The sequence below is a fragment of the Lynx rufus genome, unplaced genomic scaffold, assembly GCF_022079265.1.
Source record: "Lynx rufus isolate CCGP_SWC_20201006 ecotype Redwood Valley unplaced genomic scaffold, mLynRuf1.p SCAF_17, whole genome shotgun sequence".
In the NCBI taxonomy this organism is placed as follows: Eukaryota; Metazoa; Chordata; class Mammalia; order Carnivora; family Felidae; genus Lynx; species Lynx rufus.
Genome location: NW_025814831.1, coordinates 29,692,237 through 29,719,854, shown reverse-complemented (window position 1 = coordinate 29,719,854; position 27,618 = coordinate 29,692,237). Strand labels below are relative to the sequence as shown.

General features: G+C 44.7%; 2 protein-coding genes across 6 annotated transcripts; one reads left to right on the top strand and one right to left on the bottom strand.

Moving 5' to 3' along the window:
• The first annotated feature begins 1,183 nt into the window (after positions 1-1,183).
• On the top strand, positions 1,184-8,734 carry RIOX1 (ribosomal oxygenase 1). Of its 5 annotated transcripts, XM_047079390.1 has the most exons (4): positions 1,204-2,742; positions 4,097-4,273; positions 8,212-8,215; positions 8,325-8,734. In XM_047079390.1, the coding sequence occupies exons 1-2, from the start codon at positions 1,219-1,221 to the stop codon at positions 4,235-4,237; spliced, it is 1,665 nt and encodes a 554-aa protein (XP_046935346.1). In that variant the 5' UTR covers positions 1,204-1,218; the 3' UTR covers positions 4,238-4,273; positions 8,212-8,215; positions 8,325-8,734. The 5 variants fall into 5 exon arrangements, 4 of the variants coding, with proteins under 4 accessions (XP_046935343.1, XP_046935346.1, XP_046935347.1 ...); XM_047079391.1 differs by lacking the exon at positions 8,212-8,215; XM_047079388.1 differs by having other exon boundaries at positions 8,212-8,734.
• HEATR4 (HEAT repeat containing 4) lies at positions 4,251-27,089 on the bottom strand. The gene is made up of 15 exons (XM_047079742.1): positions 26,143-27,089; positions 24,785-24,972; positions 23,630-23,770; positions 19,360-19,563; positions 17,997-18,140; positions 14,428-14,607; positions 12,589-12,749; positions 11,838-11,942; positions 9,406-9,524; positions 8,304-8,484; positions 7,485-7,554; positions 6,489-6,678; positions 5,725-5,803; positions 4,676-5,015; positions 4,251-4,351 (listed from the first exon to the last, which is right to left on the bottom strand). The coding sequence occupies exons 1-15, from the start codon at positions 27,051-27,053 to the stop codon at positions 4,251-4,253; spliced, it is 3,114 nt and encodes a 1,037-aa protein (XP_046935698.1). The 5' UTR covers positions 27,054-27,089.
• Between the last annotated feature and the right edge of the window lie 529 nt (positions 27,090-27,618).

Genomic DNA, 27,618 nt, shown 5'->3' with positions numbered 1-27,618 from the left:
TTTAAAAGGTGGATGTGACACATGGGCAAGGGTAAAACCTAAAAGCTTTGGTAAGTGTTTGGAGTCCAGAGGACTGGGGATCAAATAGAACCAGTGAAAAGGCCCTATAGGCCATGTAGTCTAACATACTCCTAATTGCTTGCAACACTAAACTCTTTAGAAGGGCAATTTGGTAAACCCTTTTGAAGGTAGTTTGGTAAAACCTTCTAACAATAACAAAAACTATCTTGCCTTTTGGCCCAGCAATTCAGTTCCTGGAAATTTATCTTAAATGATTCAAATGAAGACACAGAATCTTTGTGTACAAAGCAATAATACTTACATGGAATAGTGACCATGCCGTTCTCAACAATTGCACCCTCATACCTACCACACTGAACAGTGCCTGCTAAATGAGAGGCTCAGTTTTAAGAAGTCAATTTAAGATTCAGATGTGTGATCCAAAACTCTGGAGAAGTCGTAGCTAATGAAACAAAATTCCAGATGGGGTGAAAAAGGCAGATATCAAGAATCCAAGTATAAAAGCTCATAACTTTCTTTTTTAACTTCTTTCTCATATCATAGAGAGGGAAATGACTGGAATTTTGTCTATCCGTGCTTTTTTTTTTTTTTCTAATGTGAGGTCGTGTCAAGGAGGGATTTGAACTCACAACCCCGAGATCAAGTCATATGCTCTACCAAATGAGTCAGCCAGGCTCCCCCCACCCTCCACAGTTACTGAGATTGTGTATTGGCCAAAGGAGGAGGGAAGTTATGGCGTCAATCAATGACGTCATCTGCTCAGAAAGACCCGGTGCGCCCCCCATCCCCACTCCGGTTTGAACTCTGCCTGAGGAATCTCGCTCTTTGCCCGAGGACATTCCTTTAAAATAAGAATTTCGAGACTTCACGTGCAAAGTTGCTGGGAAACACGCTGTTCGGGAATGAGGCCGTCCTGGGGCACACTCCAATGTACAGAGATTAAAGAGTTCCCGGCAACTTGGTTTTTAAATTGCCCTGCAAACGTGAAATCCTAGCTGATCTGGCAGCCACTCCGCTATGGTGGTGAGAGACAGCCTACCAGCCGGGCGAGAGGGAGGCGCCGGGCGGAAGAATGGCAGGCGTGGCCAACCCGGAGGCGGCTGGAGGCCGCGCCCCCTTCCCAGAGTGCCCCGCAGCCGCTCCCCGCGAGATCTCTTTTCTAGCCAGCCCTGGCCCGGCTCAGAAGGTGCTCCCACCATGGATGGGCTTCGGGCTAGCGCAGGGCTGTTGAGGCGCGGGCGGTTGAGACGCCGGCGCCAGCCGCAGCCACACAGCGGGTCGGTCCTGGCCCTGCCCTTAAGGCCCAGGAAGATCCGAAGGCAGCTGAGGAGAAGCGTGGCGTCCCGCATGGCCGCACTGAGGGCCCAGACACTGCCGAGCGAGGACTCGGAGGACTCGAGGGTGGAGTCGACGGTCGACGATCCTGGAGACCCGCTGGCTGGTGGGGCAGCGACCATCCCGGATGCGGCCCGGCGAGAGCCGTACGGTCACCTGGGGCCTGCAGAGCTGCTGGAGGCCTCGCCCGCGTCCCGCTCCCTGCAGACCCCCCGCGCGCTGGTGGAGGCGCAGACCCCGCCGGCCCGCCTGGTGGAGGCTCAGACCCCGCCGGCCCGCCTGGTGGAGGCGCCCGCCCTGCCCGCGCGCCTAGTGCCGGCTCCCGCGCCTCCCGCGCGCCTGGTGGAGGTGCCCGCTGCGCCGGCGCGCGTGGTGGAGACCTCGGCGCTGCTGTGCCCTGCCCAGCACTTGGCGGCCGCCCCGCCATCCGTGGCCCCCGCAACGCTGTCGGGGCCGCAGGTGGATAGCACCGGCGGGGAGTTGGCCTGGGACTCGCCGCTGCAGCGCGTCCTGGCGGAGCTGAACCGCATCCCCAGCAGCCGGCGGCGGGCCGCGCGCCTCTTTGAGTGGCTCATCTCGCCCATGCCGCCCGACCATTTCTACCGGCGCCTGTGGGAGCGGGAGGCGGTGCTGGTGCGGCGGCAGGACCACGCCTACTATCAGGGGCTTTTTTCCACCGCAGACTTGGACTCCATGCTGCGCCACGAGGAGGTGCAGTTCGGGCAGCACCTGGATGCTGCTCGGTACGTCAACGGGCGGCGCGAGACCCTGAACCCCCCCGGCCGCGCGCTGCCTGCCGCCGCCTGGGCCCTGTACCAGGCTGGCTGCTCCCTGCGCCTCCTCTGTCCGCAGGCTTTCTCGACCACAGTGTGGCAGTTTTTGGCCGTCCTCCAAGAGCAGTTTGGCAGCATGGCAGGCTCCAACGTTTACCTCACGCCCCCCAATTCGCAGGGTTTTGCCCCCCACTACGACGACATCGAGGCTTTTGTGCTGCAGCTGGAAGGTAGGAAACTCTGGCGTGTGTACCGACCCCGGGTCCCGACCGAGGAGCTGGCGCTGACATCCAGTCCCAACTTCAGCCAGGACGACCTCGGTGAGCCGGTGCTGCAGACTGTGCTGGAACCTGGAGATTTGCTCTACTTTCCTCGGGGCTTCATTCACCAAGCCGAATGCCAGGATGGAGTGCACTCTCTGCACCTCACCTTGTCCACGTACCAGCGCAATACCTGGGGCGACTTCCTGGAGGCCGTCCTGCCCCTGGCAGTGCAGGCTGCCATGGAAGAAAATGTGGAGTTCCGAAGGGGTCTTCCCCGAGATTTCATGGATTACATGGGGGCCCAGCACTCAGATTCCAAGGATCCACGAAGAACCGCTTTTATGGAGAAGGTGCGAGTCTTGGTTGCCCGCTTGGGACACTTTGCCCCTGTCGATGCTGTGGCTGACCAGCGAGCCAAAGACTTCATCCACGACTCTCTGCCCCCTGTGCTGACTGACAGAGAGAGGGCACTAAGTGTTTATGGGCTCCCAATTCGCTGGGAGGCTGGAGAACCTGTTAACGTGGGGGCCCAGTTGACAACAGAAACAGAAGTGCACATGCTTCAGGATGGGATAGCTCGGCTGGTGGGTGAGGGAGGCCATTTGTTTCTCTATTATACAGTGGAGAACTCCCGTGTTTATCATCTGGAAGAGCCTAAGTGCTTGGAGATATACCCACAGCAAGCTGATGCCATGGAACTTTTGCTCCGCTCCTACCCAGAGTTTGTGAGAGTAGGGGACCTGCCCTGTGACACGGTGGAGGACCAGCTTTCCTTAGCGACCATGTTATATGACAAGGGGCTGCTGCTCACCAAGATGCCTCTAACCTGAACTAGTTTCTTCTTGATTGTTGGAAGCAAGACAGTGGTGATTCTCTCTTAGCCACCATTACCATCTTTTTGGCAGGGGGGTGGGGTAGGAGGGACTCATGTTTTTACCTTGATAACCATTTACCTTTATGACTGCTCACATTTACCTTTATGACTGCTTTAATGTCACAAATTTCAGATGGTTTTCCAGGAATCACCACTTCATCTAGGCACAAAAGTAAAAGCAGAAGTTGGAGGTGGAAAAAAGGAGCAATTTTTGCAGAAGTAACTTTGATCCCTGATCATTTCAGAGCACCAGCTTCATCACCCTCAGGCTTCAGCGTACTGTGTAGCACTTGCTGTGTCATTCTGCTTGAGACATTAGAAGTTTTTATTTGGAATTTGCATCCTTCATTTGAGTTCTCTTCAGTTTGGGGGGAGGGTTGGGGTCAGTATCTTGTTTGCTACTGTGAGTTTATATGAATGTTAGAAAAGTTATTAATTAAAGTGCCAAAGAATGTTTCTCTTTTTAAAGGCTAGATTATTATGAAGGAATTGGGTTGGCGGGTGGGAGATAGGAAAAATCTATAATGACTGATGTGAAAGGTAACTTGGGGTGGTTGTAGGATTGAGGCCAATTCTATAACTTTGGGGGTAATTTATTCATTTTAATCATGCTACTTGAACCCCAAACAGCACAATCCTATTGGAAAAGTTAAGAGTGCATTATGTTTTTGCTCCGTGCTTGCTTGCATCAGCGGCTGGCATTGCTCCCCAAGGGACAGCATGTCACCTAGTTGTGCTATCATAGGCCTCAGTCAACCAACTTATAGCAAGCTGGCCATGAAGGGAGGCTGGTGTTCAAGTTACTTTCCACTCTCATTTTTTTCTGGCAGTTGGAAGAATCTTCCCCAAACCTGGAAAGTGAATATTTTCATGGTTGGTGGAAAAGAGCCTGGTGTACCAGAGAGAGCACTGGACTTGGAACCAGAAGACCTGGGTTTGGGGTGGTGGCTGGTAGGCAGCTGGCTGAATGATCTGAGGCTGCCGCTACACCTGGGCACACAGATTTTGTAAGTATATTTTGGTACAGCTTGATGTCTGCACTTCATTTAGCTTGTGTCTGGAACTTTCAGAGCCTATCACCATATCTGATAGGTGCAGTTATATATAAGGTTGAGAACTTTCTGAGGTTTTTTTTTAAGTTGGGAAAGCATGGATGTACATAAAATAAAAATGATAGCTCTCTCTCCAGTTCTACTTTCCAGAGGTAACTACTATTAAAAGTTAAACTCACAAGGCTTTGTTTGGATGCTTAATCAAACATACGGTAGTTTGTTTGTTTGTTTTTTGGTTTGTTTTATACTCTTGTTTTTCTAATCTGTCAGTTTTGGACCTAACTTTTCAAATCAGTTCAGTTAGAACTACCTCTTTTTTTTTTTTTTTTTTTTTTAAGTGACAAAATAGCAAATAAAACCCAGGGGACAGACAGAAAAAAAAAATAAAAGGACTAAAAGGATGGCAGCTAAGAAGGAAAGGTAGCAACCTTTCCTGACTCATCCTACCAGGCTCAAAACTAAATTCCCCAAACACCAGATCCCAGAAAAGGCTTGTTAAAGGAGTCACGTGATAGTACTCACCCCTAGGGAACCTACCCTGAAAAGTTTGTTGTAGAAAAGTATGGAGTTTCAATGGTTTATGCCCTTCCTTGGGCTGCCAGTAGACACGTTTTGCTTCCTCCTTCATTTTTCCAATGGCCCTCTCCATCCTGAATATTTTCTGTGTCAGCAAGTCCTTTTGGCTTAGTGTTTGAATCTAGATCAGAAGAAATGTTGAAAAAAACAATTGTATTAGGCTGCAAATCATCAAAAAGCGTTAATAAAGTAATGTATTGTGCCTGTTGGTGTTAGGTGATGGTACAGTGCCTCAGAGCATTCTCTTCTGATGTTGGTTTTACACTTGTTAATGAGAAATTTACTTTAGCTTTTTGGGCATGATGAAAGGAACCTAAGAAATGCTTGCTTGATGTGAAGCTGGTTTTGTGAATTATATGAAGAAAGAATCTTATATTTTTAAAGTCTTTGTCCCTATGTTTCTTCATCTCCTCTAACAACTCTGAAAAATTAGAACCACCTGTTGAACTAGAATGTTCTTTGGTAAAAGCCCAGATTAGGAGGTTAAAAAGGAAAAGGAAAATCTAGGGGGCTAGCTCTAGCCACTCATTCCATCTCTAGGTCTACTTGTAAAAAACAACTTGGGTTTAGTTGATGGTGGGCAGAAAATGGGAGGGGAAGGAAATAGATTTCAGAAACAACAACCCTGATTTTGAGGGCTACTTGATAGGCTGATGTGGTGATTGTTTTTATTTTTTTTATTTTTTTTACTAATAGGGTTTTATAATCTGATCTTGCATAGATGTTTTTGTATCTTCAGAAAATATGTATCTGAGGGGTTGTAGAAAGTATTTCTGTGATGGTGAAAAGGGTCTGAGGAACTCTTGAAAACATAGCTTGCACTTAACTACCCTGTTCGTGATCTCCTGAAGCATTTCTTGGTTTCCTTCATTTTCTAAGTTGAGTATCTTCATGGCCTGGTGAATTTCCCTGAAAGATAAGAGGTACTTCTTAGATTGTTTTTATCCTCAAAAAAAAGGTATCAGGGTGGAAAACACAGGAGTAGGAATCAGACAGGAATCCTAAATTCCAATCTTCACTGCATTTTGCTGAGCCTTATCTGCAAAACTGGTATGGTGCTTAGCTTATAGGGATGTTGGTGTAGTTTCTAGGAGGATATATTCGAAGATACTAATGGTACCATTTATTGAACACCTTAATGGTGGGTACTAAACATGTCATCTCTTTAATTATTACCACAGACCCATAAGGCAGATTTATAATCTGCATTTGGTAATGAAAAAACAGGCTCAGAAAGTTTAAGTAACTTACCCATGTTCACATTGCTAGTATATACCTGAGCCTGGGATTCAGACCCTGGTCTTTTTGACTCTAAAGCCTGTCATGACAGTAGGCACTTGATAAATGTTAGCTGGATAAATGAATAACTTAAAACCACCTGGAATGGAGAACAGGTGTGTGAACTTCATGATCTATCTAATTTAGGCCAGTTTTTCTGTTACCCACTTAGGTAGGTAGGTAGGTGGATGGCACAGGTGAGCCTGTGCTTTTACAGCCATTAGACAGCCTAGAAACGCAGGGATGTATTGTGTTAACAAGGATGGGAGAGTGGGCAGTATAAGAGGTCACGGCAGGAGTCAGGTTCAGAGCTTACTTTAGAACAGCCTCATGGTTCTCTAGGAGCAGCACATCTAGGAAGGTGTCCCTGACCCGGTCCCCTTGGAGGTTGAGGGCTAGGATGCTACGGCAAGCTTCTAGTCGTACACCTGGTGACTCTTCATAGTGGATGGCCCAGAGCAGGAGGTCTGTCAGCTGGGGACTCACTTGGCCAATCTGACCCAAAGCTGCAGACATTAGAGGGCAGTATGTATGTTCCACTGTCACTTAAGAGGGAGTTGGCTATATATCCTAACATCCAGAAATGGCCTTATTAATAAATAGTAATAACATATAGACAGCTACCTGCTAAATTAAGTATTGCAAATCTTTAAGTATTTTGTTGGTATCTTTTTCTTGATGACAATTATCATTAGAATTTTACGGATGGGTTAAAGTAGGACATTGTCTCCAACGGATTCCTGTGGGGATGGGGAGGGAGGATCCATCCCATCCTTACCCCTTACAATATGAAAATAAACTAATTTACTTATTTATCTAGGGATGAGATAATGGGGCAGATAACTCAGAACACTGGCCTCATCAAGTCAAGATGATGGGGAAAGGACACACAATTACTTCACAGGTTTACCTTGGGCAAAGATTGTCCAAGAGAGAAGCAATGCCAAAGATCCTTAAAAAGGAACCCTGGGAAAATTTGAGGGCAGAGTTTTAAGTCTGTAGCAGTCTTGAATCTGGTCTTTTACAGAGTCCTATAGTGGATACCTACTTAGAACTTAGTCCTAATTCTATTGGCAGGGACTGTCTTGTCAGCCCTTTGCCTTAACAAGTTTGACAGAGATCTAGACTTGGGATCTTTAACTGAAAATTAAAAAGAAGAAAATAGTCTTTAATTTCTCAGGCAAGAACTTCTGAGAAGGTGTAATCGTCCCTTCAGCTACACCTTATCCCCTTCCTAGAGAGATTCTGGGGATCTATACTAGCATTTGGGAGGCTATTTGAAGTTGAAGAGCTGGGGCCACTCCTGTCATACCTTGAATGGCAAAGGCCTTGATTTTCCAGTAAGGATCTCTCTCTATCAGGTTCAAAAGGCATTCAAGGACCTGGGATGAATAAAAGGGCAGTGTTGAGTGGAGAGGACCAGAGGAAAAGTGAACCAGAGACAGGGACCCCTCTTACCTCTAAAATGTGCTATAATTGGGCACCTGGGTGGCTCAAGTTCAGTGTCTGACTCTTGCTTTCAGCCCAGGTCATGATCCCAGGGTCATGGGATCGAGCCCCACATCGGGTATGCACTGAGTGTGGAGGCTGTGTGAGATTCTCTCTCTCCCTCTGCCCTTCCCCCTTGCTCACATGCACACGCTTTCTCTCTCAAATAAAACAAAAAATGCTCTACAACTGAAAAATGGGCTTCTGTCAATTCTAGTGACAAATGAGCTGGAGGCTGAAGCACTGGTCTACACACACAGTGCAGTAGCTGAATTATCGCTTATCTAGATTTTCCTCCGCTCACAGTTCTGTGGTCATACAGGCTTCTTTAGAACACCTTGAATCAGGTTTCCCCCTAGTAATTAGGGATTATAACTCCATTCACTGGAGTTGATCATGAAGCCCATAACTGAGGTGAGAACAGGATTCAGGGATGTGCTCAAGAGTTAAGTCTGGGCTGGCTGGGAGCAAAATGTGGCTCTAACTGACTGATGTGGCCAGTCTACCCCCTAACCTTCCAGTTTCTGATCTTTCGTTCTGTGTCCCCACAGAATGGTGAGTGTAGTATGCACAACAAGGGAAGCTCAGGTAATGCACTCTTCAGGTTAATCAGGTAAGACGGCAACATGTTTCTTTGACTCACCATCTTATCACGGATCTGCAGGGCACCTGCTGCCAAACAGGCTGCCCGCCGAACTACCATGAAGTCATCAGAGAAGCAATTCAGGAAACTTGGGAGAAGCTTGGCGGTCATGAGCTTGAGCCCACCAATAAGGGAGAGAGCTTCCACGCGCTCCTGGATATTTCCTTGACTCAGCTTGACTCTATAAAGCATGAGTGCTTTTATTTTCTCTCCTTAAACTTTTGGCATCCCCACCACCAATGCCCTCAAGATAAAATCCAACCTCTGTAGCGTCTCCATTATCCATTCCCACCCTTTCCTAGTCAGCCTTATGCCTGTGAGGTTGAAGTTTCACTGGGTAGAGACCTCCATTATTTACTTGGACCCCTATTACTAGCATATGCTAGGCACTAAACTATGTTGAATGACTGAATAAAGGAAACTTTCATGTACCTCTTGTTACAGTCTAGTTCTCTCCACTGCCCTCACACATGCCATCCTCATTTTGCACATTTGGCTCCCAGCCTGGAAATGTCTTCCCTTCTCTTTGCCTACATGGTCTTTTTTTTTTTTTTAAGTGGTTATTTATCTTTGAGAGAAACAGAGCAGGGGACGGGCAGAGAGAGGGGGAGGCAGAGGATATGAAGCAGGTTCTGTGCTGACAGCAGAGAGCCTGATGTGGGGCTCGAACTCACGAACAGCGAGATCATGCCCTGAGCTAAGTCAGACACTTAACTGACTGAGCCACCCAGGTGTCCCTGCCTGTGTAGTTTTCTTATCCATCCTCTCTGAAAGCTGACCTTACTAAGCATTTGTAAATTATGCCTGGCCTCTACAATCAGAATCATGTCATGCTTTTGAACCCTCAAACATCCAAAACAGTGATTAACACCTAGTGGGCACTCAATGATTCTTTCCTTAGGCACATTGTTAGTGTCCATAGGGACTGGTAATTTTTATTTTTAAGATAATCCTGCAGTGGGACCTAATACAATGCCAAGCATACAAAGCAACTCAGCAGATGCTGGCTGACTGGATCCCAGGCTTCCTAAACACAAGAATAGAAAAGTTACTGTGTGCGTGTTAACTGTACGTTAACTGTGTACGTAACTGTGCGTCTTACCTGATTGTGTCGTGCACCTCTTTCCCAAGGCTCATTTGCCCCAGAGCTCGGGCCGCTGCACATCTCACTTCCTTATTCCAGTCACTCAGCATCAGCTGGATCAACTTATGTTTCATATCCTATAAAGAGGTATAATTTAGGTATAAAATAGCTGCCATTTATTGAATGTCAATTTTGTGCTTGGCTCTGTGCCAGGTGTTTTTACCCATCACTTAATCCTCCCAAACAATCCAGTGAGGCAGATTACCATTTGCAGATGACAAAATAGTCTTAGGTTTACTTGCCCAAGGTTAACCTGTTGAATGCTAGAACCTGGACTCAGACCCAATTTGCTAAGCTTAGGCTCCAAACTACTATGTTGGGGTCAATGTAATCTGTACTTGAAGGACTTAAAATGTGATGGTGATACATTAATAGGGTGACCAACTCATTCCACTGTGCCTGGGATTTTTCCAGGTTTAGTACTAAAAGTCCTGTGTTCTGGACAAAGCAGGACAGTTGGCCTGTATATGTTACTATATCTATATATTAGTACTTCATTCAAAAGGGAAGAGACAGGGGCACCTGGATGCCTTCAGTTGGTTAAGCATCCGACTCTTGATTTTGATTTCGGCTCAGGTCATGATCTCACAGTTGTGAGGCCCTGAGCTGGGTGTGGAGCCTGCTTGGGATTCTCCCTATCCCCACATGACCTCTGCCTGCCTGCCCCTCTCTCCCTCCTTCTGTCTCTGTCTCTCCCCACTCCCCTCCTGACCTCCTCCCTCCCCCTCTCAAAAACAGGAAGGGAAGAGACAAAGATTACTACAGTTGTAGTTCATGATTGTGTGAATGTGCCCAAGCTATTCTCCCTGTTTGAAACCTCTCTTAGGATTTAGCTCAAAAAGTATCTCTGAACTCTCCTCTGCCCTCTGCAAGCATAGGAAATCCCTGTAATGCTTTACAGTTGCTTCTGTTGTAGCTATTTATAACATTTATCAAGAAAAGAGAATATTTTTGCATCCCCAGTGCTGGCATAGTGACTAGCATGTAGGATGTGGTCAGAAACTGCTTGCTTACTGAATGAGTGAAGGACCAATACACATAGTGCCTTTCTTCATTCCAGCAATCTAACGTGAAGCACTCATTTTTATGTGGTCAGTCCCCTGCCTGCTCTGCATGTCTTTTTTACTTTTAGTTGGCAATCTTGAGTGCCAAGTTCTAAGGAGGTGAATGTGCAAATGAGTCAGATTTAAAATGGAGATTCTGACTGAGTTAGCCTGAAGTGACATTTTGCCCTTCTAACAAACCCAGGTCATGCCTGTGCTGCTGGTCAGGACTTTAGAGGAAGGGTACATGGCAGCTGGGGCAGAATTAACCCAGACTAAAACATTTTCAGGTGATTTTACTGAATTCTACCAGGTTTTGGGCTTTCCACTCAACATGCGAGGGCCCAAGGGTGGAAGGTGTTCACTTCTCATGGGTATGGCAGTGTTCTGGGCCATTTTGGAAGTGCTCAGTGTTACAAGGAAAAGATACAGTGCCACACAGGAAGAAGGGGATATCCCCGTTTGGATAGCTGAAGATGTTTTCAAAAATAATGGCAAGAAGCAGGTCAAGTGAAAGCCCAAATGATGGTCAGGGTTTACCTTGCCTGGAAGTCCCTCTTCAGTTCTGTCCAAGTCTAGTCCATCTGTCCCACACTCCTTCCCAGAACTTAAACTGATAGATTCAGCCTACCATAATGTCTCTCTGAAAAAAATTTAAGAGTGTATCTTACATTTATCACTTGTTCTTGAATCATTTGTGTGTTTAGTCTTATTTTAAGAGCAAAAGCAAGTGAGGAGGGACAGAGAGAGAGAGTGAGCATCCCAAGCAGGCTCCACACGGCTAGTACAGAGCCTGATGCGGGGCTTGAACCCACGAACTGTGAGATCATGACCTGAACGGAAACCAAAAGTCAGACGCTTAACTGAGCCACCCAGGCGCCACAGTAGTGACTATGTTTTATACCTTCTTTATGTGCTGAACACTCAGAGCCAACATAGACACTAGTATGGTTGGGTTCTTGAGTAGTTTAAGTCCATACTTCTCAAACTATTTGCTGAAGGACCAGTTGGGGGGCGAGGGAGGTGTCACTGACTGATACTTAATGGTAGATTAATGTTAAGGCAATGTAAAAGTACTATAAAAGTTTCTAAATTCTCCTAGGTTGTTTTTTGTTTTTTTGCTTATTTGTGGGTAGATTACAGTTTGTGGTTTGCTACCATGCTAAGGAGCAGGTGGCTTGAGTCAGACATGGTGGCATATGAAGATAATCCTGGGTTAAGGACTAAGGTAGCAGTGTGAAGACAAAGACCTGCTTGGTAAGAATGGGATACTAAGCAGCAAAACATGGAAGGGCTCCCAGCCTCCTTTTGCTTAGACTTTCTGTCCTGGAAACACAGCAGGCTTACCAAACTGACATTTCCACTGATCCGCCCAAGAGCCTGGCAGGCCACAATCCGGTCCTTCCACTGGTGGCTGTTCAGCTCCACAGCAAGCATGGTGTGTATCAGGGTCTGAGGAATGGAAGACTTACGTGGATACTTATGATAACTTTGAGAGATGCTGGAGCCTTGAAGAAGTTCTATCCTAACATGGCATTCAGCATAATTAATGTCACAATTACATGAGATGCCCATCCCTCCAAAAAGGAAAGAGTAGTTTATAAGATACAGGGTACTTTTCTATCTGAGCCCCCTGACTTCTGGAATCATAAATCTGAGAACAAAATAGAGATTTAGTAACTTGAACAGAGACTCCTGGGGCCTTCTCTTTAACTATCTTTACTCTTAAAGTGATTTGTGTATGCCTCAGTCTTTGTGAGTTTCACATCTCTACTGAAAGTAAACACACTTGTGGGCCTGTGCAGTTTTCAATTCTAAACTTGTAGCAGAAGCAAATCCTACATATCACAACTCTTCTTGCAAACACAGAAACCATCTGCAGCCTACTTTTCTCACCTTTCTCTCAGGTTGCAGGTGTCCCTATTCCTTGTATACACACCTGCATACCCCAGTTCACCCACACGCTTTTTCCAGCTTTATGTGTGAGATCGTCTTACTCAACCACCTGCATTTTCGATTCCTTACACGTACTGACCTCAAAGACTCAATTGTTTCCCACAACTTGGTTTCTTTCTTTGACCCTGTAATGGACACATACTGTCTCCCCACTGAGATGGCTCAGGAGCATATAAGACTGATGCTCAGTGTCCTCATTCTTCTTGTTAAACAGCTGCTGGAGGATCCTCTTAATCACGGGGTATGTGGCAGCACCTTCCAGAGCCAGGCACTGAGCTGCAGCCCAGCTGTCCACGCTGTTACCTGTCAGGTGGGGTAAAAAAAATGGTGATCTGCTCTCCCACAGAGTGAACAGTCAGCCTTCAGCATTGGTACTCAAGGCTGTTGCCTGCCTGGTATCTCACTTCCTTGTGCCCCTCCCTGTATAGAAGTCAACGCCTATATTTAAATGGATCACATCAAGGTTTTCAATATAGACTGAAAATCTTAACCTGAAAAGTCAAATCCTAAAAGGCTTTTACTGGGTAACAGCAACAAGGCTCTTACGACCTGGGTAAGAGATACAATTATTCATTCCCCTAGAGATTGGGAAGGCTAGAGTGGAGGCTTTCTTAAGACGATGAATTAGGTTTTTGAAGGTCTATATGCAGAAGGCCAAACCAGTCAGCCAGTTGTCCTTGTCTGCTCAGGCCCCCAGGAAAGGAAGAAATGCACTTTTTCAGAGAGGGGTCAGCCCCTTGGGCAAATCACCTGACAACTTTTTGCTTTATGTGGACAATGCCTGTAAGTTAATGTAGAGAATGGAAGCATGATGTGTTTGAACAGGGGTGATTTTTTTCTTTTAATTTTTAGAAAGTATTCTTTAGTATTTACATCTTTTCAATTAAAAGTAAATCTGTGGGGGCGTCTGGGTGGCTCAGTCAGTTAAGTGACTGACTTTGGCTCAGGTCATCATCTCACAGTTGGGTTTGAGCCCCACATCGGGCTCTGTGCTTACAGCTCAGAACCTGGAGCCTGCTTCAGATTCTGTGTTTCCCTGTCTCTCTCGCTCTCTCTCTCTCTCTCTCTCTCAAGAATAAACGTTAAAAAAAAAAAAAAAGTTAAATCTGTGGTGGGGTGCCTGAGTGGCTCAGTTGGTTAAGCATCTGACTTCGGCTCAGGTCATGATCTTGCAGTTTGTGAGTTCAAGCCCCACGTCGGGCTCTGTGCTGACAGCTCAGAGCCTGGAGCCTGCTTTGGAGTCTATGTTTCCCTCTCTCTCTGCCCTTCTCCTGCTCGTGCTCTGTCTCAAAAAATAAATAAACATGAAAAAAATTTTTAAAAATAAATAAATAAAGGAAATCTGTGGTGAGGCTCCCGACTGGCTCAGTCCAAAGAGCATGTGACTCTTGATCTCAGAGTCCTGAGTTTGAGCCCTATGCTAGGTGTAGAGATTATATACATACATACATAAACACACAAACACAAACTTTTTTCCTTTTTTTTTTTTTAAAGTTTATTTTTTTGACAGAGTGTGAAGGGGGGACGGGGTGGGGGAGGGGATTGAGAGAGAGAGAGAGAGAAAGAGTCCCAAGCAGGCTCCATGTTGTCAGCAAAGAGCCCAACGCAGGGCTTGATCCCACAACCCTAGGATTGCGACCTGAACCAAAATCAAGAGTCAGATGCTTAACTTACTGAGCCACCCAGGTGCCCCTAAACACAAACTTCTTTTAAAAAGTAAATTTGTATGAAAGGGGACATGGTTTCTAGGCAAATGTATCCATGAAATATTTAGGTACCACTAGGTGGCAATGTACCTATTTTGGAAAAGTACCCTAAGAATAGCTATCTCTGGATGTTCATAAACATAAACCCAAACCCTCTAATACAGTAGACATCACAAAGCATGATATTGGAGAAGAAAGGATCAGGAAAAGCTGATGGTGAGATGTCCTGTCTTTACCCCATATACCCAGGTCAGAAGTGACAAGGAGTTACTCACCCTTTAAAAGGGCAGTCTGCATGATGTCCCGGGCAAGGGGATTGTGTGACTGTATGGCATATTGGCATACTGCTGCTGCCATCCGCACATTGGCATTTTTATCACAAAGAGCAGCTTCCAGGGCAGGCTGTAGAACCTCTGGCAAGTCCTTGATAGATGGGGCCTTCACGGTCTCTTTGTCTATGTTCAAGAGAGACCCAGGTAAGAAGTGCTAGCCACGTTGATTTTCCCTGAAACACAGCTTCCTTCCCATAGCCACACGGTGGTCGGCCTCAGTCTCAGTTGCAGATGCTTACTGCTACTTAATAAGAGTTTAGCTGAGCCCCTGCAATGGGCAGGCTTTTATGGCTCACTTCTGTGCTGGGTATGCCAGTTCCCAATCCTTTATCATCTGGCCTCTAAAGAGTTGGATTCAAGCTGCAGAAGGTTTCTAGCTAGACGATGGTGACCTTCACCATTAGTTTTAGTGATGAAAATCAACCTATTTACCACGTATATTTTTTGTATTTATAATAATAATAATAGCAATTATATTTAGGTAGTGCTTTGCCAATTACAGTGTTTTCATGTTATCCCATTCAACCTTCTAGCCCTCATTGACGTAGGCAAGGCACGTATTAACTGTAGAGCCCACCTGAAATGTGAGTTATTTCAGGAGTCTTTTTAGGTTTAAACAGACTCACAAGACTCATAGGCCACACAAAGCACCAGTCTTCAGAAGAATATAAGATAGGAGCACAGTTTGCCAACAGGGTAGCAGCAGGCATTCCTTTTGGCTAGAGTTCATGATGCAGTTTGTACAGCATTCCACACATCCTTCTGGGGACAAGTGCTATGTTCCACAGGAGTTAGTATGTCTTAGAACAACTCCATAGATATAATTCCAGGGTCCACAAAGGGTATGCCTGTTATTAAGTGACAGCATTCATGGAAGCCCAAAGGATGGTGCCCCTTTAAAGTATTTATATTTCACTTACAGTTTTTTCCAGTCCAAATGTGATTTATCAGAGTTTATTTTTATCATAAACAATATTGCCTATAAAGATAGTTCCTATCCTGATCAGGTTATCTGGGCAACAGGTAGGCATTTTAACTAAAGTTCAAATTCTCAAGTAGAAGGGGAAAGGGCCTGTTAACCTTTCATCCACAGTTATCCTCATTTTAGAGATAAGGAATTTGAAATTCAGATAGGCTAACTGACTTCCCAAGAAGAAACAGCTGGACCTGTGACGAGGAATTTTAAGATTTCTTATCTGTCCAGTTTTATTACTGCTGTGGGCTACTCTGCCATTTGTTAAGAATAGGCTAGATGGAAACATGTATTTTAGGGGAATATGTAGAAGTAGAAGTCAAACGAGTATTTCAAGAAATAATGAGTAAGACAATTTTCTTTGAGAATGTATGGGGAAGAAACAAGACAAAAACAAGTCAATCTAGACACCAACATGTGAAAGGGATCAAATGGAAGGCATAATTCGGAGCAGACAAAAGTGTTCTTTGTATGTATGTGGAAGATCTGGGGATAAGATTATAATAATCAGTTGCTGCCTACTGAAGGTTTTATCTGTGCCAGGCACTGAAAATACATCATCCATTTAATACCCAAGGATATAAGTATACAATAAAAAATGTATATGTGGGGCACATGCAACTCTTGATCTTGGGGTCGTGAGTTCAAGCCCACATTGGGCATAGAGCTTTTTAAAAAAAGTATATGTGTGGAAGCATGTAGTGGGGAGAATGAACCAAGTCTGGGTAATGGGGCAGGGAAGACTCTTCAGAAGAGTTGATAGCTGAAAATTGAAGGACAAGTATAGAAGTTAATCAGGTAAAGAGATATGAGGAGTTTTCCAGCAGATTTAAAAACCGGTAGCAGAAATGCCCTTTATCTGGAACTTGGTAGATAGAAAGTAAGTGAAATGAAACTTTAAAAAACCTAACAACTTCGTAGAAATAAAATTAGTTCCTGCCATTAAGGAGTTCCTTGTCTGGTAGGAAAGGCAAAAAAGCAAACAGACTATTATGATAGACTAATAAATATTAGGACAGAATAATATTAGGATGCTACCAGCAGCAAAGAGGAAAAAGTGCCAGTCCAGGCTTCACATAAAATATGAGGGCATTTGAGAAATAAGTCAGTTGGTTTTATGTCCTTTCAATAGCACTTTATCATTTGGGTCCTTCTGTCTTGTTAAACTGGCGCTTCAGCAGATTACAGTTCTGGCTGTTGTAGATGGGAAATGTTCCTTTTTCAGTGCTTATTACTACTAAGGAAAAAAGCTATTGACATTGCTTTCCCAAAAGATTAAGACCATTGGAAAAAATGGCTGTGTCCTTAGTTCATTTTATAAAGCTAGCAAAAACTAAAACTTAACAGAAGTAAACTACCAAATGTAATAAAACATTTTAAAATATTAACAAATCAGGACACCTAGGTGGCTCAGTCAGTAAAGTGTTGATCGACTCTTGATTTCAGTTCAGGTGATCTCGTGGTTTGTGGGATCAAGCCCTGAGTCAGGCTCCACGCTGACCATGCAGAGCCTGCTTGGGATTCTCTCTCTCCTTTCTCTGACCCTCCCCTGCTTGTGCTCTCTCTTCTCTAAATAAACAAGCAAACAAATAAATAAAATATTAACTAATCAAACCCAGTGGAGTAATAAAAGAATAATATATCATTATCTGTTATAGCCTAACAAGAGAATTCATCGTGTGCACAAATTAAAGGAGAAAAAACTAGGAAATGGCTGATAAAATTCACTCATTTTTATAATAAGTAGAAAAGCCTACATGCATGTTGGCATATATTTGGAAAAGCACAAAGAAAGATGTGAAATGCCAAACTAACATTGGTGACTCGGGAGTGCCATGGGGTGGGACTAGGACTGGGAAGTGAGTCGGGGGAAGAGAATTCCCTCTTTTTATATTCGTCTGTTGACTGTTGAATATACAAAGAGGGAAGCAGAATGAGTAGAATCTATTGGTTATGGGAAGAATAAGGATTTGTCCAGGACTCCCAGGGCCTTGACTCAGCAAATAGATGAATTGTAGGGCTGCTGATTGAGATCTGGAAAGTGGGGAGGGGTCTATGCCGATTAGTTCAGTTTGGATTTCAGATGTGCTGTCAAAAGAAGTGCTAAAATAGAGTCAGGAGGGGAAAGTGAATTGTGTGTGTGTGTGTGTGTGTGTGTGTGTGTGTGTGTATACATGTATGGATATTATACCACAGCCAACTACAGTTTCTTTTGATGACTACAATGTATACACACACACACATACGTAATTTTTGGCTATTACAAATGGGATCTCTCAAGGTGGAACAATGTGGACTTCCATGAAACTGCTGAGTAAATAAAAGGTAATGAAATGTGATGTAAAAAGCACTGGACCATAAGTCAGGAATTTTAATTTCATCTCCGTTGATGATAAGCTGTGTGTATTCAGGCCAGTGTCTGGGCCTTGGTTTCCACATTTGTAAAATGATCTCAGATAAGGTTGAAGGTCTGCACCAGTTAACATTGTGGCTGTGTTGAGTTGCTTATATTCTCAAACAGTTCAATTCTGGCTCTGACCTGAGTCCCCCTGGCTGGTGGCAATCCGGGGCCTTTCTAAAGCAGCTGTAGCACATGTGATGATGGCTCGGATCCGAATGTCATCATGCACGTCCCCCAAGCCCCGCAGCAGGCCCTCTACTGTCTCATGGTGCCACTCAGTAACTATGCCACAGGGAGGGAAATGAGAAGAAAACCATCAGGTTAGAGTTAGTCTGCTTTCTCCTAGCACAATTCAAGCAAAACATTAGCTCAGACAAATAAAGGGCTCCAGGGTTCTTTGGGAAGTTACTTCCCTGATAATCCATGGGCCCTCTGGGGCAGTTCCCAAACACAACTTCACCCCCCCATCCCATTTTATATTCTATCTCTGTTTAAATAGCTCTTCATTGTTACCATATGGAAAATAATAGGGGTGATAAAACATAGTGATTAAGGGTACTTTGTTGTCAAACATACCCAGTTTGGAATCACAGTTATTAGCTGTGTAACCTTGGATGAGTTACTTAACCTCTCTGAGCTTAATATTTCTCATTTGTAAAATGGGAATGATACTAGAACCTACCATATTGAGCTACTTTGAGTATTAAATGAGTTAAATGGACAAAGTATTTAGCAAAATGCCTGACAAGGGCTCAACTGTTAGTGGTTATTATGTTTCCCTGCCTTTGAGGGCTCTTCTATCTGGCTTTCAGGGTCTTCCTCACTTTATTGCTAACTTCTCTGCAAGCATCAAGTAGGTTTTTCTCGATCTCTTTCAACCCTTTTTTGTTTATCTAATCTAGTATATGTGATGGATTGCCTGTTTGTCCCACGCTAATTAAACTAGTCTCGTGTTTTGCAGGCCAGCAGCCCTGAGTCCTCAGGTCTTATAGCTTTACACAGTCCTTGCTAGGCCTTTACTCTGCCCTTAGGCACTCAGCCTTCTACGCCCATATCTCCAAAGGCAGAATGGATATATGAGAATCCCAGCCTCACATACACATTTTAGAAAAGGGTTATTTATACCGCAGCCAACTACAGTTTCTTTTGATTACTACATTTCCATTGCTTGGGCAGCATATTTCGTCATTCCTTTCTTGCATCATTTATTGAGCATGAAGTTTCAGAGGTCATGATACAGGCCCTGTCTGCGAAGAGTCCTCGATGTAGTGATAGTGAGTATACACAAATTTCTGAAGTCAAACCTGCCAATGCAAAGAGCCTATACGTCAACTATGATTGTGTAAAAGGCTCTTCTCTATTGTAAACTTGAGGAGGCAACCAGATTTGTATGTTTCACAAGGAATGGATTTTGAGAGATTGAGAAACTAGTCCAAGGTAAGAACTTCCTCCCTAAAATATATACTGCTATCTCTGGACCCACCCCCACCCCTTCACTTACTCAGAGCCCAGGCAGTCTTCCATTCCTGCAGCATCCGCTGCAGCACCACCAGTTCCCAAGTCATAGCCTTCTCCTGGGATTTTTCCTGCTTCTTCAGCCTCCTGGTCTTAATGGGCACATCCTCCTCATCCACCTGGAGCAGCAGATCCTTGACTGGGGTGGGCAGAGCAATCCAGCGCGGGACTCCTTGCACAGGCCTGCAGGCTGTTCATTAGGGCAGTGTGAGGTAGTCTTACCCCAGTGCCCTAGACCCTGTGTTCCCAGCTAGCATTAAGGCGAAACAAAACTCTTGAGAGCAGACTTTCCCATTATTATAGAGAATTAGGAAAAGTCCTGATGGCAGACATAATAAAGCCATGCTGATGGAGGGGGTGGGGTAGGGGGGGATTGAGATCTGTGCAAACCTTTTTATAAGTTTAATCTTTAGGAACATAAATATGTTTATATGTAATAAGATTTTCTCATAAAATCCAGTATCTGATATATTGCAGTTTAGGTAGAGTGTAATTGTCCATTCCTAGTTTATGAGGTTTTCTTTTTTTTTTTTTTAAGTTTATTTTAGTAATCTCTACAACCAACATGGAACTCGAACTCATGACACTGAGATCAAGAGTCGCATGTTCTTCGCTGGAGCCAGCCAGGTGCTGGTTTTATGTTTCTTTTTAATGTTTTTAATTTGGGAGAAGGAACATTGCTACAAGCTGCTAAGTTTGAAAGGTTTTAGTATCTCTGAGTTTTTCCTTATTCTGACCAATAACAGCTGGAAATTTGAGGACAGAAGAGCATATTATATAAATTTGGTTAGATTTTCTAGACTTGGTGATCTCCCTGGTGTCAAATTCAGAAAGCCTCTTCCTAAGAAGAGCAGTTGTGTGGAGAAGGCAAAACAGATAAAAACTTTTCCAGATTACCAAATTCATTATCTGCTGCATCACTTATCAGTCTCATGCTCTAATCTGTCACTACCAATGGTTTGTGTTTCTTCCAAGATTTCATTCTAACACATTTAGATTTGTTCTGAATCCATTCTTCCCTTTGAGCAAGGAAGGCAGTACCATTTCTTTCTTCTAATGTAAAGAGTCTTGTGAGACTCGAGGGCAGTTTAGTTCAGATGCCCATACAGAGCATGCCCTCCGAATGGTTCTGCCGCAGGTTGGTCATACTGGAGGAGCTCAGTCACCCTGTTGAGGGCTGGCTTCCTTTCAGTATAGGGTGTGCAGCCAGAGTGGTAGAACCACATCCAGACAGGTCAGCTCCCAGGGAGTCGATACTTTGCCACTTGACACTCCACCATTTCTTTCCTTTCAGCCTGCTTGAAATCCCTCCCAAGAAAGTGAGACATGGCTGGATTAGTTCCTTTCCTCCTCTGTCCCCCTGCTCAGGGAGTTAAAAAAGATGTGGTGAGAAAGTCTTGAATCTCTGGTATTTAACCTCCATGGGAATAAACATGCACAACTGCCAACACTAATTCTACTTCTGGTCCTTTAAGTTCTAGGCAGGTTAAAACACACCCATTAGCCACGTTCTATGTCAAAAGTCCTCTGAAGATGGGACGCCTGGATGGTTCAGTTGGTTGGGTGTCTGACTCTTGATTTTGGTGCAGGTTGTGATCTTGTAGTTCGTGGGATGGAGCCCTGCATTGGGCTCTTCACTAATGGTGCAGAGCCTGCTTGGGATTTTCTCTCTCTTCTCTCTGCCCCTCCCCCATGCTCGCTCACTCCTCTCTCTCTCTCTCAAAATAAATAAATGTAAAAAAAAAAAAAAAAGTCCTCTGAAGGGAGCACATGAAGCAACAACCTTGTGGCTTTCTGTGGTATAAAAGGCACAGTATGCTTTTTAGCAGAAACAAATGGTGCCTTTGACTTTGTACCATAAGACCTATGCTTAATATATAAGAACTGTAGTGATCTTGTGGGCACACTAGAGTTTTATATCATGATTTGGGGGAAATTAAGGCTATATAGCAGTAAGTACACTTTGTATCTTGAGAATTTTTGTCATTTTAAAGAAATTATCTAAGTTTTTCAATTCAATCAAAATGGAGAGTAAAATAATCTACCCACATCTAACTCCAGGAATTTTCCTATTTTTTTTTTTTCAGGTTCTCTCATACCTAGTATTTCCTGAAATAAGGAGTAAAATAGTTATAAGAAGGTGTATGTATATTACTATTCTGACTTGCCTTCTCCCAGAACAATTTCAAATACTATTTACTTAAAGTAGGCTCCACACCCAACGTGGGGCTTGAAACTCATGACCCTGAGATCAAGAGTTGCAGGCTCTACCAATGGAGCCAGCCGGGTGCCCCCAATTTCAAACACTATTTAAAAAAAGAAGTTTGGGAAAGATTCCACAGCTTCTGTTCATTAAATATTCTGTGTTCTAGGGAAGAAGAGAGCAGGCATCTAGCACACTAGGGAAAAAATGCCTGTGAGGCAGGTGGTGAGGCATCTGAATGCAGCAGGGGGGTTTCTTTTTTTAATAACATCTTTGTGGTAGTATTCACATACTATAAAATTCATCCTTTTAAAATGTATACATTTCAGGGGTGCCTGGGTGGCTCAGTCGGTTAAGCATCAGACTTCAGCTCAGGTCATGATCTCACACCCTGTGAATTCAAGCCCTGCATCGGGCTCTGTGCTGAGAGCTCAGAGCCTGGGGCCTGCTTCAGATTCTGTGTCTCCCCCTCTGTCTGCCCCTCCCCTGCTCATGCTCTGTCTCTCTCTGTCTCAAAAATTAAAAACAAAAAAACAAAAAAGACATTAAAAAAATTAAATGTATACATTTCAGTGGTTTTTAATATATTCACAGAGTTGTACAACTATCACAACGTCTAATTTTAGGATATTTTTATCCCCCCAAAAAGAAACTCTGTGCCTATTCCTCGCTTCCCCCAGCAACCTGATCAACTTTCTGTCTCTGTGGATTCACCTCTTTTCAGAGGGGAGGACATAAACAATCCAGTTGGCTTCTGGGAAGGTAGTATACTAATAATAAATCCTTGAGTTTGTATAGCACTTAATGGTTTACAAAATGCATTCACAAAGTCCCCTAAGTATCAATAAATATCACAAAAATCAGTATTACAAAAGTGCCTTGCTGTAGGGACAATTAGTAGCTCTAATGAAGCTAGTGAAGCCCCAGAAGGTGATTTGCATAGACCCAATCAAAAGCTTTGTTGGGGTGCTTTCTCCACCACTACCATTAGTTTCTGTTCGCCAGGAGGCCCATTGGAGCAGTGACACTGCAAAGAGAAGGGTCATGGGACATGGAAGCATAGTCCCTTGGAGGATGGGCACTTTTTGTTTCATAAGCTCATTTCCTAGCCATCTCTCTTCCCTCTCTCTCTCAGAATCAAGAATGATACTCTCTTTTTGAAGATTTTTTTAAGTAATCTCTACACCCAACGTGGGACTCTAACAACCCAGAGATCAAGAATTGCATGCTCTGGGTTCCTGGTGGCTTGGTTGAGTGTCTCATTCTTGATTCCAGCTCAAGTTATGACCCCAGGGTCATGGAATTGACCCCCCCCCCACCGGCATTGGGCTCCGTGCTGAGCATGGTGCCTGCTTAAGATTCTCTCTTGGGATGCATGGGTGGCTCAGTTGGTTAAGTGTCTGACTCTTGATTTCAGCTCAGATCATGATCTCACGATTTGTGGGTTTGAGCCCCTAAGTCGGGCTCTGTGCTGATAGTGAGGAGCCTGCTTGTGATTCTCTCTCTCTCTCTCTCTCTCTCTCTCAAAATAAATAAACTTAAAAAAAAAAAGCTGTAAGAAACCTGTAGCAAAAACAAGAAAAAATTTTTGAAAAAGATTCTCCTCTTTCATGCTCTACCAACTGAGCCAGCCAGGCACCCCAAGAATGATATAAAACAAATTTAGAACAGAGGATGACCCTAGTACCTGAGGCAGGTATGGGTCTGAGAATGGAATGGGACGGTAGAGCCAGCCCAAAGGGACAGGACAGTGCTGGATCAAGGGTTCAATGTACTTCTCCTGGAAGTAAAGGAAGAAAATGGGACCTGCCTCATTGGTAATTACCAGCCCTAAATCTCTTGGTTACATCTGAATTTGACCCGATTTCAACTGAATGGATGTTCCACAAAGGTTCTTCCTAGTTACAGTTAGTGTTTTATAATTTTATGAGACGATTTTTAGTTGGCAGGAAGCGACTCCGCTACATGCTGGTGATGCCCAGCCTATAAAACAGGGTCCTTAAAGAAATAGCCACACTTCCCTCATCACCCCTATTATCCACTTCCCGCTTACGTGCTTCAGGAACTGGCTGGGAAGTCCACCTTTCCGGGGTTTCAGGGAAAACTTTGGAGAGCTGCTTCTTGTACCTATTGAAGTTTTCCAGGAAAATATGGTCTCTCTTTGCACCAATCTGGTGGATGACCTGGACTTTATCTGTGAACAGATAAATAAGGAGTCCTTAGTACCACCCTCCTTCCTGTCTTGCTGGGTTTTCAGTCACCAGGATCAGACCCAATTTCCTTTTGCTTTACTCTAAGCTCTTAGGACTTATGACTACCATGATGTGGGGGCATCCCTTGAAGGTGATTATTGCTTGGAAATATGAGCTGGTGGCTTCATAGAGGCTTGAAACCAAAGCAGAACCTGTCTAACTTACAGGCATTGTCCCCTATTAAAAGTTAAGTACTAATAAAGGGAGATTTAATTCATTTCCTACCATTCATAAATACCTTCATCTGAATAATTCTGTTAAATGCTTTAGGAAGACTTTCAGTTGACAGTTTAGGAAGAAGATGGGGGCAAGGAAGAATAAACAGCTTGGAACATACAGACCTAGATCATGTATCTTGGAAGCCCAAGCGTCTAAAGGATAGCAAGATGGAAGGGGAAGGTAGTGGACATTTATTGAGCATGAGCCAAGAAGCATTATAGATGCTTTCTTGTCTGTTCTTTACTTGAGGTGCATTTTTGTTAATATCATTTTACAAATAAGGTCCATAAGGCTCAGAGGGATTACATAACTTACTGAAGGTTAGTGGAAAGGTGCTAAGCCAGGCTCCACTAGACTCCAAATCCCACGATTTTTTTCTAACATAGCACCTCAATGGGGGATTATCTCAAAGGGAAAGAAAGAAGACAAGAGGTAGTTGTTCTCAGAGCCAAATCTGTTTACTTTATGACCCCACCCTCCACAGCCTCCTTAGTAACAGAAAGGGATAGAGAAAGGGGAAGAGGGAAAACAGTTTCGCCTGCACCAGATACCTGCCTGCCCCTCTTCCCCCCCCCCCAAAAAAAAAATCTGTGCTGGTAACTAGGGGATGTTGCCATGAACACCTTGGTCATCCAGAGCCTCTTGTCCACACTCATGACTGTTTCATCCCCTGGCTACTTTCCACCTCCCTGCTCCATGTCCACCCAGCCCCCAGCACGGCACCCCAGCTCTATTACCAAAGTATATTTCCTGTTCAAAGGTGTTGTCTGTGGAGTAAGCAAACTTTCCAGCTCGAGGATTCACCTGTTGAAAGTACCTCTGGTTCGGGGGCTGGCAGATGTTCTTTCCTTTGATACCCTCAGCAGTCTTATTGTTGCCTGGCATAGGTTCACCTGTCTGCACTTGAGGCAAGTAATTGGGCAATCTTAGCAGGAGGGAGAGAGGGAGAGAAGGGAAAGGTGGGAGATGGACCTCCTGCTTTCCATCAGACCCACAGTTCCTCTTTAAGCTCACCTCATACACACATGAGCATCTGGAAAACACCTATGTTTAACTATTCACTTTGCTCCCAAGATGCCCTATGAAGGTACCTATCAGCAGCCAACTTCCTCTTCCTCTAATAGAGCCACTCCTGTAGCCACTGGACAGTATGACAGAGTGGCCATGCTCCCAGCATTACCCTTTTTTAAAAAAAACAAAAACAACAACATTGGTACCCTTAGAGATTGCACTGACGTGGGGAAGGGAACCAATTCTATATTATTTCACTTTATTATGTATGTGCTTATTTCATGCCTCTCCACCCCGTGAACATATAAGCTCCTTAAAGGTTCCATATCTCTCGTTTACGTTTATTCCCAGCACTTTGCAGAGTACCTGGCAAGTAGTGGGAATGCAGTTTATATTTATCTAATAAATGGACAAATTAATGGATTCCCACTTACTTTTAGTTCGCTTTTGGGAATCAGGGACATTAGACTAGCTCCAGTCTTCCATCTAGCTATAAATGAGAAGGAAGCAACCAGAAATATGTAGTAATCTTCCCTCAAATTGTTTAGTTCTCTGTCCTGCTGCCAGTTCGTTTTTGAGGCACTGACACATTGGCTCCTTAATTCAAAGCGAGGCAGGACCAAACCTTATTTTCCCCTTGGATACATTTCTGGGAGCACCTGGATAGTAACTGGATCAGCAGAATCGCTCAGTCTGTTAGGAAAGGCCCAAAACCAATCCCTTTACAGGCAGTGGTTCTCAACTGGGAGTGACTTTGTCCCTTAAGGGGACATGTGTCAATGACTGGAGACCTCTCTGGTTGTCACAGCTACAGAGTGTTACTGGCATCCAGTGGGGTGTTACTAAACATCTTACAAGGTATAAGGCAGACCCCCACAACAGGATTATCCAGTCCAGGATGTCAGTAGTGCCTAGGCTGTGAAACCTTACTTGAAGGAGATCTTAGAGAGTAGGTTGGCAGTGGAGAACTCCAAGAGGTTGATGGGACAGCACATTCTGAAATAAGGAATGTGAACTAACGCAGGAGTCCTGGAAGGGGAGCCAAGCATTCTCAAAGGTGTGCCAGAGGCCTCAGCCAGTCTACCTATAGTAAACAGGAAGCAGCAGCTCTGGCTTCTTTTTCTCCTGGATTGGCAGGATAACACTTCGATCCTCAAATTCTGCTGTTTCTTCTTCTTCCAGCTGTTTCAAGAGCTCCAGGTCACTGGTGGAAGAAAGCTCATCCCGGATGTGGCTCCAGTCGTACTGCTGGTGCAGAAAGCTCTGCCACTTGTTGGGGGATACCCGAGACCTTAGGGGACGCTTGCTCTGGATCCATCGGGCAGTGCGCTTGTTCAGCTTTTCCAGCACGATGGCTTCCCAGGCTCTGGCCTCCTTCTCAGGAGGTGGAAGCCAGGCTTCCCTCACTTCCAGGTTCACATCTGGAGAAAGTGATAGACCTAGCACGTCCGGATCCCTGAAGGAATGAGGGATGAGAGGGCAAGGTTTTTCCTGGTCTACACTTGCTGGCTTTGATTCCTTCAGCTGCTTCTTAAGTTCAGCAGAGCTTTCTGTCTTCACAGCCTGGGAGGTGACCCTTGCTGAGGGACCTGAAGAACCCAAGAACTTGAAGCTGATAGGTTTCTCATATTGGGCCCTCCTGATCTGGGTAGGCTGCATGATGTGGTCTGCATTATAGAGATGGTCAAAGTTGTACTGGCTGAAAGAGATGCTGGAAAGCCCTCGCTGCCACACCACCTCCTCAGAGAAGGTAAGGTTTGTAGCAGCCTTTTTCAGATATTGGTTCTTGAGGTGCACACAGCGATGTGGGCTAAAGTGGTAGACTGGAGGTACACTGGAGACAGAGGCACATTCCTCCTTGTTCCTTGGTTTCGAAGGGGTAAAGATCATGCCCCATCCCAGCCGTGGGGGGAGTGACTGATGGAAATGGTGGGAAAGAAAGGTCTTTCCATGTTGGGTTCTGGTCATCCTTTCCCAGCAAAGGCTTCCTTCCATACTCCCTGGTCCAGATGCAGGGTTTGGAGGTGTGACCAGGTATCTGTTGAGGAGATGGGAGGAACTGGTGAGAGCTCTAGGTCAGCAGAAATTGGTAGGCCATAGCAGTACAGAAAGGGAAGAAATGGGAAGACAGATAAGGGGAGGAGGGGTGGGTCCGAGTGGGGAGAAGCCACGTGAATTAGAAGAGGGACAAAAAAAAAAAAAGCAGAAATGGTGAACATTCTAAATATTCCTTGTATCAGCCCCTTGCTTCCAGTTCTGCCATTTGTTCTCAAATCTCAGCCCTTCATTTTTCCTCAAATATTGCTTTATGTATGTTCAAAAGGCTTATTTATAGCATAAAGTTCAGATACCTCAGCCTGGCATTCAGGGTTCTCCATGAGTGTGACCCCAGTTTATGACCTTGTCCGACTGTAACCTCTTGAGTCTCTTAGCTCATCTCCACCCATCGCTCCCTCCACAGAGTGGAGCTTCCTTCTGTGCCTGCTGTGTGTGTTAGCACACTCCATCCTTGACAAATTCTGTCCATTCTTCAGGCCTAGGTCAGTTCCTACCTGCTCCA

Excerpts from the sequence above, each read along its gene's own strand:
- RIOX1 (XM_047079387.1), top strand. The coding sequence starts at position 1,219 with ATGGATGGGCTTCGGGCTAGCGCAGGGCTGTTGAGGCGCGGGCGGTTG.
- HEATR4 (XM_047079742.1), bottom strand. The coding sequence starts at position 27,053 with ATGGAAGGAAGCCTTTGCTGGGAAAGGATGACCAGAACCCAACATGGA. Across the intron at positions 8,485-9,405 it reads GAGGTGCACGACACAATCAG|AGTCAAGCTGAGTCAAGGAA; the intron begins GTAAGACGCACA and ends CATGCTTTATAG. Across the intron at positions 5,804-6,488 it reads AACCATGAGGCTGTTCTAAA|GGAAATTCACCAGGCCATGA; the intron begins GTAAGCTCTGAA and ends CTTATCTTTCAG.